Source organism: Notothenia rossii, assembly GCF_949606895.1.
Source record: "Notothenia rossii genome assembly, chromosome: 8".
NCBI classification, from domain to species: Eukaryota; Metazoa; Chordata; class Actinopteri; order Perciformes; family Nototheniidae; genus Notothenia; species Notothenia rossii.
Window position 1 is genome coordinate 62,363,910 of NC_136906.1, and position 15,392 is coordinate 62,379,301.

Genomic DNA, 15,392 nt, shown 5'->3' on the forward strand with positions numbered 1-15,392 from the left:
CAAACAGTGTTGTTGTGATTTTTCCAAGTTAAAATGCATCTTTTAACAAAAGAAAATCAACTTCTTCCATGAACTCAGCAATGACTATATATTGAAACATCACTGAACCATTTTGAAAAGATTTCAACTCTTTTCTTTTCCATTTTGAAGTAAACAAAAACCTTGATGCCCCCTTTTTAAGCCCTGGTTGACAGTGGACATCTGTTTGTGCCGTACTGTCCTCCCCTTTACATCTAATATTCATATTGGACCGTCTGCCGACCACCTGTTTGTATTTTGGGGGCTGCTGTATTACACAATCCAGTCCCTTGTAATTACTAAAATGCTTGCAAAAGTTTTCTGCTCGCTATTTATAAAAACAGACAGAACTGTATCACATTCATGTATTCCCCCCCCCCAAAAAAAATATTTTTGCCTTGATGTCAATTATCTATGCAAGCAGGATTGCTGTTGTGTGTCAGCAGTCATGCGTACCATGGCTTCAATGTTGCGCCATATTGAAATTGCTGGGCTGCAAGCTGTTATTTCCCACTTAGCTATACAGCTTGCTTGTTGCCCAGCTCTTAGGCTGCTTTCTTGTACCGTGCAGACAGTGAGCGATTTCAGCTGGGTCTTAACTGAGTTTAATAATTCCCCTTTGACTCGGTCTGACACAGCCCCACAGCTGCATCGGTTGAAGTACACTTTGTGCCGTCCGGTGTGTGTTGATGAATCGATCCCAGCAGGCAGGTGGGACCAGCTGTGAGAAAGTTTCCACTTTCACTTTATTCCACATCAGGATTAAATCACGCCTCACTAAGCTTTTTATTTAGTCCTCTAGAACACAGCTGGGTAGGTTAATTAGTGAATAAAAAGTCATGATGGTTCGTTTTTATACTGATATTGATGAGTGCAATATTGAAATCGCAGGAAGCACAATTTATTTTCCACAATTGTGGAGCAGCAGAGATATCCTGACTTGAAAAAGTAGACCCCCAGACTCTATAAGACATGTTTGTTTGGCACAGATCCTCTTAAATAATCACACCATAATCACTTCATATATTTTGCAATGACAATAAAAAACTAAGATTTATATCAATCCCTCCCATATTGTGAATCATATCTTAATTTCAATATCAGTCAAAAATAATCCTAATTAACTCCTTTTTACAAACATTGCATCCCTAATGTATATAGTAGGGATGTAAAGATACCAAACACTCACGGTACGATAATATCGCGATAACAAGTCCACGGTACGGTTACGGTATTTATCGCGATATTAAAAAATAAAGAAAAAATAATTTTTAAATGTATTTATTTTTTACTTGAAAACATTTTCTTCATTAAATAATAAATCTGATTTGTACCGCATTTTAGTAGGATAGTATTTTAAAGGGTCAAAAACAAAGTGACAGTAACAGACTGGAACAAGAACAACCTACTAGTACTACCAAACAAAGTAGGCATGTTCTTTGTGCCACTGCACCTCACAAATAAACAAGGACATTTTACGATCCTGTCTGTCAAAATGACGGACAGGGAAAAAGTCTAACGCCACCTCTGTGGGACAGAGAGATAGGCTTTGGCCATGGGCGACAGCAGTGGGTAAACCTGGGCATTGTCTCTCCACCACTTCAAAATCAATACAGCCAAGAAGGTGAGGCTTATTGACAGGGCGAGATATAAATATACTGTTGGTACTTGTCAATGTCTCTAGGTATGTAAATGTAGCCCTACGTCCTTTTGTGTTATCTGTTGTTTTATGTTCATGTTGTAACCTACTTGTTGCCATGTTGGACAGCTCTCCCTTGAAAACGAGATCAATGATCTCAATGGGACCACCTGGTTAAATAAAGGTTAAAAAAAATAAAAAAATAAATATTAACCATGTAATATCGCGGTAGATTCTGTCAGTCTCGTTTATTTATCGCGATATTCGGTATATCGTTACATCCCTAGTATATAGTATCTCTATATTGGGTAAAGAGTGATTCATGACCTTAGCTTTTGCATAGAAAGAAATCCTTCTTTTAGTGTGGCAGTCACACAGTTTTATCTGGTTCACAAAGACATATTGCACTCTCTTTCACACACAGATCACAATATGTGCTAGCGCTATCGCCCTGTCACTAATGTGTTTTTTCTCTCTCTTGTTTCAGCAGAGCTCTAACAGGAAGGCTAGCAATAGTGCTCCTCCCACCACTCAGCTGCTAAAGGGGAAGCAGCCAGGTTCCCAGACACCTGTCAAAAAGGACAAGAGGCAGAGCTCCTCTCGTTTCAGCTTGAGCAACAACAGGGAGCTGCAGAAGCTGCCTGCTTTCAAAGGTATTTAACCTGGATAAACACTAAATCATGTCCTCTAATCAAATCATTAAAGGAACGCTCCAGTCATTAGATAGTTAATAAAAACTTCAGTATTTAGTGAAACATTATGTTTAAACCATACCCTGAAGAAATCAACGATATTCCCCGGTAAATAATGATTTTATAACTCTTTTTTATCAAAACCTGTATATTCCGTCAGGCAGCTGCCATTTTGGCCATTTTCAGTAGTCACATGATCCGAAAAACTAGGTCGTGACGTCATCTATGCATTCACTTTGTAAACACGACAGCTCATTCGACGAAAACATGGCGGAGTATTTGAGTTCGGACTCGTCAGCCGAGGAAGAAGTTTTGAGCAATGTGGAGAGATTGGATGGGGGAATTCAGCCATACAGGTTTGAGCCAAGTGGCCAGAACCGTCAGGAATCCAGGGACAGTGACGATGAGGATGAACAGCACGGTGATCTTGCTGGAGACGATCCCTTTACTCGTGCAATTGATTTCGGGGGGCGAGTAGGGAGACCTGTACATGAATGGTGTACTTGCGATCGGTGTGTAGCCATGGACAATCCTCTTATGAACATATGTTGTCATGAGCTTGAAGAGCTTGAAAATAAACTGTTCACAGACGACTTGGATTGCATATGTTTGCACAGGGAATTCGACACTGTGGTGTTAGAAAAAGCTGTATTGAGAACAGCACTGGTTGCCATGAAGGATGTGAAACGCACCTCTTTGGTTGAACCAATAAATGAAAGGTGGGTAAATTTGACGGGTACAGCCCTTTCTTCTTAGCATTATATACTTTACAATTATTATTATTATTATTATTATTATTATTATTATTAATGGACATATCAACTAAAGATATTTTATTTGGTTAGGAAGTTCTGGATTAAAGATTGAATTGACTTTATCAAAAGTTTTATAATGACGTTTACATTCTAGGAGGAAATGATTTTCCTCCTCAATCTCATGGCAATGTTTGCACAAACTGTCATTTACAGGAGTATTTGTGTATCGACCATATTCAATAAGAAGTTTATGGTTGTTAATTCTAAAGCGTTGTCAAATGGATTCTGTCTACAATTGCATGGCAAGGACATGAAGGACAATGACAGATCATTTTCAAAACCAAAACTTTACTAAGTATAGCCATGATAAAAGAAATCAAAAAGCATATCTACAGAATGCACTCTTTATAGAAAAAAGTAAGCTAGGAGTCCTAACACAGGGCTGCCAACATTTGAGTTCAGCTTGGAGTGAGATTTTTTTTTTTTTTGGTGAACCGAAAAAAGAAACGTTCATGTGTACAGTGTTACAAATGTATTGAACATGTACAGGGTTTCCCATTAATGTACCGGGCGCTACAATGGAATACAAAGAGTCAATATTAATATAGTAATATATATTAATATAGTAATATATATTAGTCAATAAGAGTAAATATTGACGTTAAATGCATCAACCTGGTGCACATTGAGAGCAAAATGAATTTATGGTAAACAGATTTTCTTTTTCTTTATGGATATTTTACAAATCACTCACCTTTTTAAACTGTATTCTTGTTTCACTGTCATATAGTATTTCATAACTGTTTTTCATTTATTCTCATAAATGTTGACCAAAACGTATGAGACCCACTGAGATAACTAGACTAAAGTATCTAAACAGAGTCCCTTACCTCACTGAGCTGTAGTTATCTCTCAGTCTGACAGGACGGAGCTCTCCCTCTCATTGTTTTAGAAACAGCTTTTAATATCCGTTAAGCTAACCAGATGCTAACAACAACAATGCAAATAGTGAGTTTGGTAGAAATATACTGTATAATAGTAAAGTTATTTAAGATGATGCCATATTTATTGAAGATTTTACATTATAAATATTCCCCAAAATTCTTCAAAAGCATATTCTTCCAAATTCCTTGCTGTAGTATGACCACCAGGACAATATTGATGTGTGTGGTGAGTTTGGTAGTAATAAGCTGTATAATAGTGATTGAATATTATTGTATTCTCTTTTTTTTCTTTCGGAGTTACACTTTGCAGACGGTCCCTGAGCAGAGCACTCGTTTCTTCTCCGGCTGCGGATAGAGACCAATGTAATGTGCCTAGCTCGGAGGACGGCGCGTATTGGCTTTTTTTGGATCAAAATGTGATTGTAGTTCGTTGTCAACCTTACCACGGTACTTAGGAGACGTCATTTGTGTCTGAATAACGTTTTCATGAGTTATTGATCCTTGAAATCAGAATCTTCCAATATCGTTCCAACTTTACTGAACTAAGCCAGAAGACCGTCTCATTTCGTAGACCGCTCGGTTTGCTGTTCCTTCACTTTATTTTTATATTCATATACATTTGTTTTGGACGAAAACTTAGCGTGAGGAAAGGCACGTGGGGCGTGAGATATGGGTTAATTGCGTGACTCTCAAGCTCAATGCGTGAGTGTTGGCAGCCCTGCCTAACATAATAATGGTACAATGTAGTTGAATAAATTCCATAGTAGTTAATTAATCAAATAAGGAAAGCATTCCGGAGCATTCACGGAGCACACGTGCACGTGCACACGGAGCATTCCGTGGGTTGTTCCTATCCGAATTGTGGCAATGTTTGGCGATACAATGAGGCATATTTCAATAGAATTGTGAGAGTAACTAGAGTAAACAACATGAACAAAGCACATACGTCAATTTGTCCTCGACACCAAACGCATAGTTCACGTCACTTCCGGTAAAATAAGTCATGTGACTCGTCAAAATGGCGCCGCCCACAGGGTTGATGTTATTTCGGTAATTAATCAGCTTAAAATCACTGATAACGTCATCGGATTAAAAAAAAAAAGAAAAAGACTGGCAGAGACTGGTCTGTTTTATCAGATGATAATTATTTAAAAATGCTTGTCATGAAGATTCCCTCCCTTTTGTAACTACCCCGTGTTTTGGGTTCTTGAGTTATTGCATTTGCACTCTAAGCAAAGCTGCTGTTTCCAGTTTTTGTTTAAAGAGCAACTTGCAGGTTAGAGACACCAGTGAATAAATGTGTAGGAAAATGATGAATACACTAGATTTTCTAAAAAATATACAGAAATACACACTACAGTGACATCTGGCGTCGTTTTAGTAAGACATTTTCACTTCCGCACGTGACCTCCCGCGTGTGACGTAACATGGGGGAGAGCGGCCGGTCTAACGTATGAATAAACATGGATCACAATACTAGTTTTGACACAGAAGAGGTTTAAAATATATATTCGAATGCATATGATTATAATTATGAGCCTGCTATGCGCCCAAGAGACCAGGAGCAGCCAAGGATTAGAAAAAATAATGGCCATCGGAGAGAAATGGAGCTTTGGTGTGTGGAGAACCAGTGGAGAACAGAGCAGCTGTCTTGGTGAGTGACCGGCGTTAGCTACATTTAATGTTAGCTACTGTAACGTCAGTCACATCACAACATTGTAAAGTTAGCAATCATATATCAGGCTATAACTAAAGTAGTATTGATAATATAGTAACGTTACTGGCAGGACTGTTGATACTGATCCATAACAGAAACTAATCCGCACGTATCAGCCGTATCTCGCGTTACCTAATGCAACTCCACACTACGGTGCTGACCGGAGGGGAGACGCGAGATACGGCTGATACTTGACGATCTGGCGGAGAAAGGTTGTGGAGCCTCCGTTGATATGCCATTTTAAATGGCTTGATGGAAAGCAGGTGTGTAGTCGGGGAGGGTGCACAGCTGATTGCAGCAGGTGAGTGGAGGTTGAGCCGGGAGCCAGGAGTGACAGCCACCACGCCCACACAAACAACACAGACAGGGGGAAACAAACAAACACAAAGGAGACGGCTGGAGCAGTACAGCACAGCGTTACCTAATGCAACTCCACACTACGTCTTAGGTGCCGTGTACCGGAGGGGAGAGAGAGAGAGCAGCGAAGAGGGGGGGGAGAGATGTAATACGGTTTCCTGATAAAGCTGTGGAGACGGAGTATGTGCTGCAGGGAGGTGGATGCACAACGCACCCAGTAACGAACGCTAGCTCCGGTCCTTTTCCCGTGAGGGAAACTGTGGACTCGATGTCCTGACAGGCTGGAGTTTGTGCAACCTGCACAAACTCCAGCTCACCATGATTACAAATGGTGAAATGCAATGTAAAATTACCGCAAAAATACCAGCTCACTAAATCACAACCGCTCAAACCAACTACAAACTACTACCGCGTATTGGCCAGAGAACGAGTCCGAGAAAGTTGCTCCCCCATGTGACGTAATATGACGTGTTTGACGTATGACCTTAAAAAAAAGCAGTTTTTAGTAGCGGAGCTCAAAACGGCTCCTATTCCTCTGAATTCCTGCCCTTATGTCTTGTAAAACATATAAAATCCTGCATTAACATGTTTAATTGTAATTTTCAGGCAAGGTTAAGCATAAATGTAGCAAAAAAAAAAAACCTGCAAATTGCTCTTTAAGTGTTAACAATTTGACTTATTTGTGGCAAAAATATGTTGTTTTCAAGCCTCATCTCCAAGAAACCATACAGTACATAGAGCAGAATTTCCCTTGAGGCATGATGGGGGGGAAAAAACAACCTGTAATCTTGTCACAGATAAGTGTAAGCCTTACAGACATTCATCCCTACATGCACACACTCATGTTAATTTGTTTCCAAACATCTATTGAACATCCCCTGCTGCATCACCCTCATTGTAATATCCAGCTGAGCAGGACATTACGCAACACGTAGAAACGAGCAGAGGACGTACATGGCATGGACTTTGCGCTGGATTGAACCCAAGCGTCTATATTTAGTGGTAATCCAGAGATAAAGCTTTAATTCCACGGTCCTTGTGCTTCAGGATGTTGCCAGTGACCAGTAATGTCTGCCAGACATACTACTAACCCCCCCACCTCCCCCGCCCCCGCTGGAAGAGAAATTGGCAGGTTTTTGCAGAGTTCTATTGACATTTTCTTTTATGTCTAAACTCGGAAGCAACATAGCACCAGATGGAAAAGCAAGGAGTGGGCACTGGTGTTTGGCCTCTGGGCATACTATCTATGCATGGATACACACAAAACAATATTGTCCGCTGCCTCCTGCCAGTACAGTAATTATATAACCTGGCTGAGTGCTGAAAACATACAGCCAGATTATACAGCTATAAATGTACTATATGTTATTAAGAACGTGGGCAAAACTGCAACCGGATGTGCTTAAAGGAACTGCTTTGGCAGATGTTGGAAGTGGATATGACGGAAATAAGTTAGTTAATCAGTGGGATGCAATAAAAGGTTGCTTATCAGTGCAAAAGACAAAGGTGTAATAGTTCTATGTCTGGGAAATATAACTCCGAAAAGGTGGTGAAATAAACAATGCAAGGCAGTGTGCTCTTATCAGAGAAACTGATATAGTAACAACTAAGCTGTCCTCTAATCATTTAACAAATTAATAATTACACAAAGTTCTTAACGTTTGGACATTTGAGATGTTGGCTGGGAGGGTCATACATTTCCTCTCAAAGACAGATTTTGTTTTTATATTTGAATTGTTTAGAGTTATAAAGGCAATGACAAGTCTACAGGGTTGTTGTTTCCTGAATTTGATTACATTCAATGTCATGGTTTGATTCTATCTTGGAAAACTCTGTGCAGTCTACTAGTGTTAATATGTGAATTGTACATTATAAGTTGGAAGTCAGAACTTAAAGCCAGGGCTGTTAATGTGTTTTGAATTGTGTTTTTTGTTGTTGATATTCTCCTGACAAAATCAATAAACCAATGCTCTGACCAAAACATTTAATAATTTGGGATTACACTGTCATTTTTGCCAATTCAGAGCAAGGGCTTCTTGCTGCCTTCATTAAAACACTGGGTTGGTTTCAAGGTTGGATCATTCTTGCTTGCTCTCCTTATGTTACCTATGCAAGCTTTACGTCAACTCTCTGTTCAAGAGAGAGTAGACGTCCTATAAGGTAAACACATAAGATAAACACATAAGATAACACCTGAGGCCAATCTCTTCTCACAATATTATCCACTAAACTACAGACTTAAATATGACTTTAATTCTTTTTCTATCTCGCCTCTGATCTCAGCATAGCCTTCTTGCAGTGAGCACCCCTTGCTAAAATACACAACGCAAAGGTAGCACTCGCCTCCAAAATAATTCACAAATATTTCTCTCTTTGGAAGCTAAAGCACACAGTGAAGTTACTATCTGTGGTTTTAATAGCAGATGTTGTTATTGTGTACCATTTGTTCACCTTTTGTGTGAGATTACAATTACACCCAGTGTGGCAATTCTACCATAAAACACACCTGTATCTCGGTTAGCCATTACCCTTGTACTGTGTCAAGAAACCATCAATCATAACTTAATTCCTGATAAAAGCTGCTCTCTTCCCACACCCCGGCTGGAGCTTTGATAACATTCTGCAAAACATTATACCACAATGGCTCTGTAGATGTTATCTCTTAGTCCTGTCCAAACAGGCTCCACGCTCGGCCGTCCTGCAGAGCCACAAGGCCGAGATGAGCCTAAAAGCCCTGACCAGAAGCAGGCCATGAACCCAAGTCAGTGTTTCCCACACAATTTGATTCTATTTCTGGGGGCACCGCACCGCCCCCCCCTCCCCTGGCAAGAAAAGTCAAAGGCCCCTTAACCTATTCGGGTGGCCCACGCATCCGCCCCCCCCCCCCCCTCCCTCAAATAAGAAAATACGTTCTTGTTGCTCTGTGTTGCGTTGTTAATGAGTGAGACACCACACCGGAGTTGAGGATCTGTGGGATTTCTTCTCCCAAAAATATAATAAAAAATGTAGGCATTTAGCAGATGCCTTATTTACATTTAAAGCGATCTACAATTACCAATTACAGGGACATTCTCCCTGGAGTAACTGAGGGCTAAGTGCCTTACTCACACTAATAGTGGTGTTCCAGGCGGGATTTGAACTCGCAACCTTCCGATCTTCAGCCCACCTAACTATCCAGATTAGACCACCACATTTTTCTTTATTCTTTATGAGATCCATTTGCGTTCATTAGCACATCAGGCAAGCTTGTTTTGTAAGGCTTTTATTACACATATATATATATATATACTTACTTTCTCACTGCATGTCATACACATCAGATAAATGCCTCAAATTAGTTAATTTAATCGTTGTCTCATTTTAATTATATACAAATACAACAACCTTTACACCTGCAAGTGTTCTTTTTTTTAAAGCAGCCCGCACAAAGCATTTTTCCCCAAGGGTTTGTCGCCATCTCCTGGTATAAAATATCAATTATTATTATGTTGTTAAACTCTAACAAACATTTCAGTAATTTTGACCTCGCAAGTTTACTCTAGTGGTTGCTTAACCTGTGTAAAACTCAAATATAATCACATCATTTAGAATAGTAATCCCTTATTATTCAAGTTATTTTATGTTTTTTTTCTAACATAACCTTCTTGTTGGTTTTTAACAGCTTGGTTAAAATTTAGAAAATGTAGGTGTCCGTCAGGTAATAAAAGTTGAAAGCTGACTTTTGTTAAATGGTTAGCAGATACTTGAAGCAGGATGCCAAAGGGCAAAGCTGCCTTCAGGGAGGGTTTTCCTCTCACTCCTGCAGGTGGGACAGGAAAAACCCCCATTCCTCTTTCCTGAGAAGTCTAACATTTCGCATATATATAAAATAATAAAAACATAACTCACCAGCTGGGACAAAGCTGTAAATACCTAGCGAGGGTTTGGCACGACTCTGCTCTCATACTTTTTGAGGAACAGTGTTAAAGGTCCCATGTCATGCTTTTCTGGTTATTACCCGTCCCCTTGTGTGTTATGTAGCTTTTTCTGCATGTAAACGGTCTGCAGAGTCAAAAACCCTCAAAGTACACCCTGTAGCGAGTAAAACTCTAACACAGAAAAGACCTGTCTATTCTGCCCCAGAACGCCTCGTTGGAGATTTCTCTTTTTCAATTTTTTTCTTCCTGGTACCAAGTGACGTAACGACGACCAAATGGACCTATTAGTCCAAATGGACCAATCTGTGGAGCTACACACACACACACACACACACACGCACGCACGCACGCACGCACGCACACACACACACACACACACACACACACTCAGCCTTATCTTTTCTCAGCCGCAGCTGTGTGGATCTCCACTCACAGTTCGCCACACACTCACGTGTGTGTGCTCAGGCTGAGTTCAGGCTGAGTTTCGCCGTGTCTCGCTGTCTCGCAAATCCCACGCAGCAACCAGGAAACCACACCAGTAATCCAGCTCACACTGTCCGCTCCTCACAGCAGCGAGCCCCGCAACGTCCCGCCAACACGGCACCCAGACCCCACGCAGCATTCTCATCTGTTTGTCATTACTGGTGTCATTTACTGGTTGCTAACGCCATTGTAACACATAAACACACATCAGAGCACAGTGGGCTCATAGGGAAGGGGGGGGGGGGGGGGGGGGGCAGGAGCTCCATCAAGCCGTTAAGGACAGAGAGTGAATACACATACTATACAGAGATGCAGTATGAGAAACCAATGTGAGTTTGGAAAATTGAACAATGTAAATCTATTCTAGTAGACCTCAACAATGGGATTATGATCAGTAGAAATGGCCATGGCATGGGACCTTTTAGTAGGTAAAGAAATGAAAATGTTGAAGTCATATTTTTAACTGATATTGCTTCTGTGTTTGCAAAAAAAAATACCATGTGTTGTACCAGTCATCTGAGATATGTGTCTCTTTCATTTCCAGTCTTTATGTGAAAGTAATACATAGCAGCCAAAATGAACATGACATCTTCCATTCCTAAAGAACATTAGAATAGATCCAGGATACTGATAGAGCTGTTTTTATATCATTGGAAGTTGCTTTAGGGCAAAAACAACTCTAGCTTCAGCTTCAGTTGAAAATGCCTCAGCTGTGTTGATAAGTCTGCTTCTCCAAATAGATCTGAGCCTGGAGAATTCAAAACACGACACTAAAGATCAGCAGATCTGAAAATGAAACACTCGGCTGTGTATTTCGGGCCGACCTGCTGCTATCAATGATGGATTTACAACACAAGCAAAAGCTCTCCCCATCCAATACAGGAGCAGACTCATGATGCCTCACAAGTTCACTCTCTTGCCACCGCCAAAAATAGCGCAGACAGCAGAAAGCTCATGAACGCATGTGCCAGAGGAGCGTTTGGAGAGCATTTGTAACAAGTGGGAGTGTTTTAGTGTTGTGTTGCTCAGAACAACAGATCTTCTGATGGGAGGTTGCCCCATGACTAGGGAACAGAATGGGAAGAAAGAGCCCTTTATACGCTCAGACTACACCCTGCTGCTGAAATAGCCCTCTGTTTTGTATATATTAGGACCAGACAGACTCTGTGGTAGAGTCCTCTTGCACTGCTAAATTGCATTTTGCAGTCTAGGTCATTATGCGGGGGATCTTAACGATGCAATCATGTTTCAGTGTTTCCCACATAATTTGATTCTATTTGTGGGGACACAATTACAGGGGACATTCTCCCTGGAGTAACTGAGGGCTAAGTGCCTTACTTGAGGGCACGCTATTATTGTTCTTCCAGGCGGGATTTGAACTCGCAACCTTCCGATCATCAGCCCACCTCACTATCCATTAAATCACCAAAACAAAATTAATAATAATAATTATAATTTTTTTTTAGGAGATCCATTTGTGGCGGCCCGCCACAAATAAATCAATGTATGGGAAACACAGTGTTTTCATTCAAGGTTTCAGAGATTGCTGACAAACAACGATGGCGTAGATTTCAGTTTAGAGCAAATGTAGCAAGTTAGTCAAATTTAGCTTAATCGCCAAGTTTTCCAAAAGATCAGTCAGAATACTACATTTTTGCAGTCACAACCTAAAGTAACTGACATGATTAAAAACACACTGATTTGTTTTTTAAACTCTGGAAAAAGGCCCCAACTATATATATTTTAAGTGTATTTAGAGTTACATTTGCTGGACAAATAAAACAATATTAATAACAAATAATGATCTACTGATTTTAAATGTTGGCATTTAAAACACATATATCTATTTGACCTTACATATGCAACAGTGCATATTTCGGCTATAATTTGTTGTTTGCAATGAAAATGGGTGGATGCACACTGTGACTCGACTTTTCTTCCTCGTTTGCACTAGTTACATGTTAGACGCTTTTATCCAAAGCGACTTACATACTCAATACTCTGGGTATGAGACTGACCGTTGAGCAGCCCGACCAAGCAAGGAGGCAGAGGCAGAGAGTTCAAATATAACCTGGTGTGGGCATTTATTACTCCTTGTGGTACATGACACAGCCTCAATCTTACTGTCTCATGTGAACACAGTCACCAGCCACAAGGATCTCACACACACTACCTGTCCACTGACAGGGCAAACAGAGCCTATATACACACACACTAATCAGGCCAATAAAACACAGGTGAGGGGGGAGGAGACAACACAGGGCACCAGAGGCCAAGATCTATGGGCCCAGAGATCACCTCCGTGACAGTGGGCAATCCCCACAGGAGCAATTTGGGGTGAAGTGTCTTGCCCAGGGACACAACGACATGCTGACTGCAGTGGGGTTTGAACCTATGCTCCCCTGATCCGAACACCAACGCACTAATCCACTGCGCCACAGCCTCCCACAGTTACAGGCTCTTTTCAATGTAGTTTCTAAACATGATGTTTAACTGCGTTTTAATTCGCCCTTCTCCTGCACAACTTTACAGCGCAGGACTGCTCATCTCTGAACATGCACATTCTGTGTTGCTCACATTGAGACTTCCCCCCTTCCTGTCTCTCTGTCGCATACACCTGGGCTCAGGCTGGGGTCCAGGACAGCCATCTGTCATAGAGAAAACTTACAAATACACACTCACAAAGACTCAAAGGGCCTGTGTTAGTCATTTAGTTATTGTACCCATATTGTGTTTTTCACATATTTAATTTAGTTATCTAAAGTAGTACCATATGCAAACATTTTCTTTAACTTACCTATACCTTGTAGTTGTTTTATATAAAAGAAAGATCACTTCTAAACTTGCACTGTGGCATGAAAGCTTAACACTTGTGCTTTTGTGTGTTATATTCAGTGTATTGAAGTGCTTTGGACTCGTGAGTGTTGTTATCTGTCATGTCAGTTGTGGTATTTGGGTTTTGTTGTTTGGTGTGAATGAAAAATGAGAAGTGTCACTTTAACCTTCCTCTGACTCTAAAAAACAGCCTTCATGTTGGACAGGAATATGTACTCCCTGGCCTTATTCTTGTATTTAGTATAGTAGTAGTTGTTGTAGTAATGAAGTAACAGAAGTGGCTAAAATGAGGGTTAGTTCTGTGTTTGTTCTTTAAAACTCTTGATAAATGTTTTTGTAATTCAAGAAAATATATAAAACACCAAATCCTACTATGTACACACAAATACGTATAGTAATAAAAAGAAAAATATCTGTCAAACACAGTTTGAATTGCCTTAATAGTAGTGCCATACGTCTGTAGTTCTTGGTAGAGGTGTCTGAAAATTGGGTTAGAGTCATATCATCTCTTTTTATGGATATTAAATTATCCTTTTATTAACTTTGAACAAAACTGAACAGAAAAACAATATCCCTTTTACTCCATCACCTTTTAAAATATTTTAAAATTTATTTATCCTTAAGTTGTAAGGTTTGCGTAGCTTATCGCACCAAAATGACAGATGTAGCTGCTCTCACTTCAGTCACAGCCACAGCCCCTCCCCCTTCAGCCCACCAGCCAATCCCTTCTCTCATGCTAATTTATTCTGACAGCCATCCCACGTGACTGCAGCCAGCCAATCGGGCGGCTGCAGTTTATGACATCACTCACTAGCTAGTTCCCTCAGCAGCAGGGGAGCTTCATTTTCTGCTCCGAGTGTTCGTGCTAAAATGGAGGCTGGCTCCTCGCCTTAGCCCGGGCTGCCCTCTTCTCCCCCGTATCCTGCCTCCGCTCTCTGATGTTGGCATGCACTAGAACCAACGGTGGGATGGTTCTGGATGCACCGAGCTCCAACGGGCCTTACCAGCCTGTGGCCCTCATGCATTTTAGAGGTGAGAATAGGAAATGTGCCTGTTCTGTGTTTGTGTGTGTTTCAAGGGGAGATAGGCAAGAATGTTTTTGCTATTTAGCAACTGCTAATTTAGATTGTGTTGAAGAAAATAATTCCCAGATGACATTTCTAAAAGTTTCTACAAGACGCTAAAACATGTATCCTGTTGGTGTTGGTTTGTTTTGGAGGAGGAAGCAGGGGATTGTGTTTGTATGTCAACGAGGAAGGGTTTTGCTCAAGACATTGCATAGCTTAGCTACAGTCAGTCAGGGAGGGAGGGTGAGAGAGTTAGGAGTGTGAGTTTTGAGTCTCCCATCCCCCATCAAGACTGCTGATGTCATAGGAAGTGAGGTAGAAGCTTGTTATCAGCATACACCTACGTATTGTCTTGTATATGTGTCAGTTGAAACGCATGTCAGTAGAAAGGCTCTGCTTGTGGTGGCTGAATCTCCAGGTGACTTGTGATTTACTTGCTAACCACAATAGTGTGACACAGAGACCTATACAGCAAGTCAGTTCTTCCATTCAGAAAGTCACATTATGTTCTCCAATCAGTGTTTGTCTCTTAAACTGATCTCATGACATTTAATGTCATGGTGATTATCGTAGCCACAAAAAATCACACAGCCACAGGCTTTAGCTTTGGTTGTCCTCGGTTTGCATTGACACCAAAACGTACACAGTTGTTACCACTTATTAATCAGCTCATCAACTATTCACCTCACCATGGCATCTGAGAGACGGACTTGGCAGCAATTTGTGCCCATGACTGGCTTCCTGCGTGCACGCTTGGAGCCGTTAGATGATTAAAGGTTAGGGGCCCATCCATGCAGAGAGGCCTATGTGTGAAGTATGCAGTTGCACAGCATGCCGTTTAATATTTTAGGCCTATTCAGAAACCCTAGTGCTGTTGTGTAACAGGAGCTGGAAGACCTCTTGGCACTCGGTGGTTGATGAGTCGAGGTGCTTATGGGTGGAACCGTGTCAGATCATTAGCAACAGGC

The 15,392-nt window shown here is 40.9% G+C and overlaps 1 protein-coding gene across 5 annotated transcripts in view; it reads left to right on the forward strand.

The window, feature by feature from the left end:
• ppp2r5cb (protein phosphatase 2, regulatory subunit B', gamma b) overlaps positions 1 to 15,392 on the forward strand; it is a 32,624-nt gene that overhangs the window by 3,303 nt on the left and 13,929 nt on the right. For 2 of the 5 annotated variants that reach the window (XM_079644666.1, XM_079644668.1), the window contains exon 3: positions 2,145 to 2,310. In XM_079644666.1, coding sequence (XP_079500792.1) covers positions 2,145 to 2,310 — 166 coding nt within the window. Of the gene's footprint in view, positions 1 to 2,144; positions 2,311 to 14,152; positions 14,390 to 15,392 lie in introns of those variants that run through there. The other 3 variants (XM_079644667.1, XM_079644670.1, XM_079644669.1) reach the window with 3 other exon arrangements.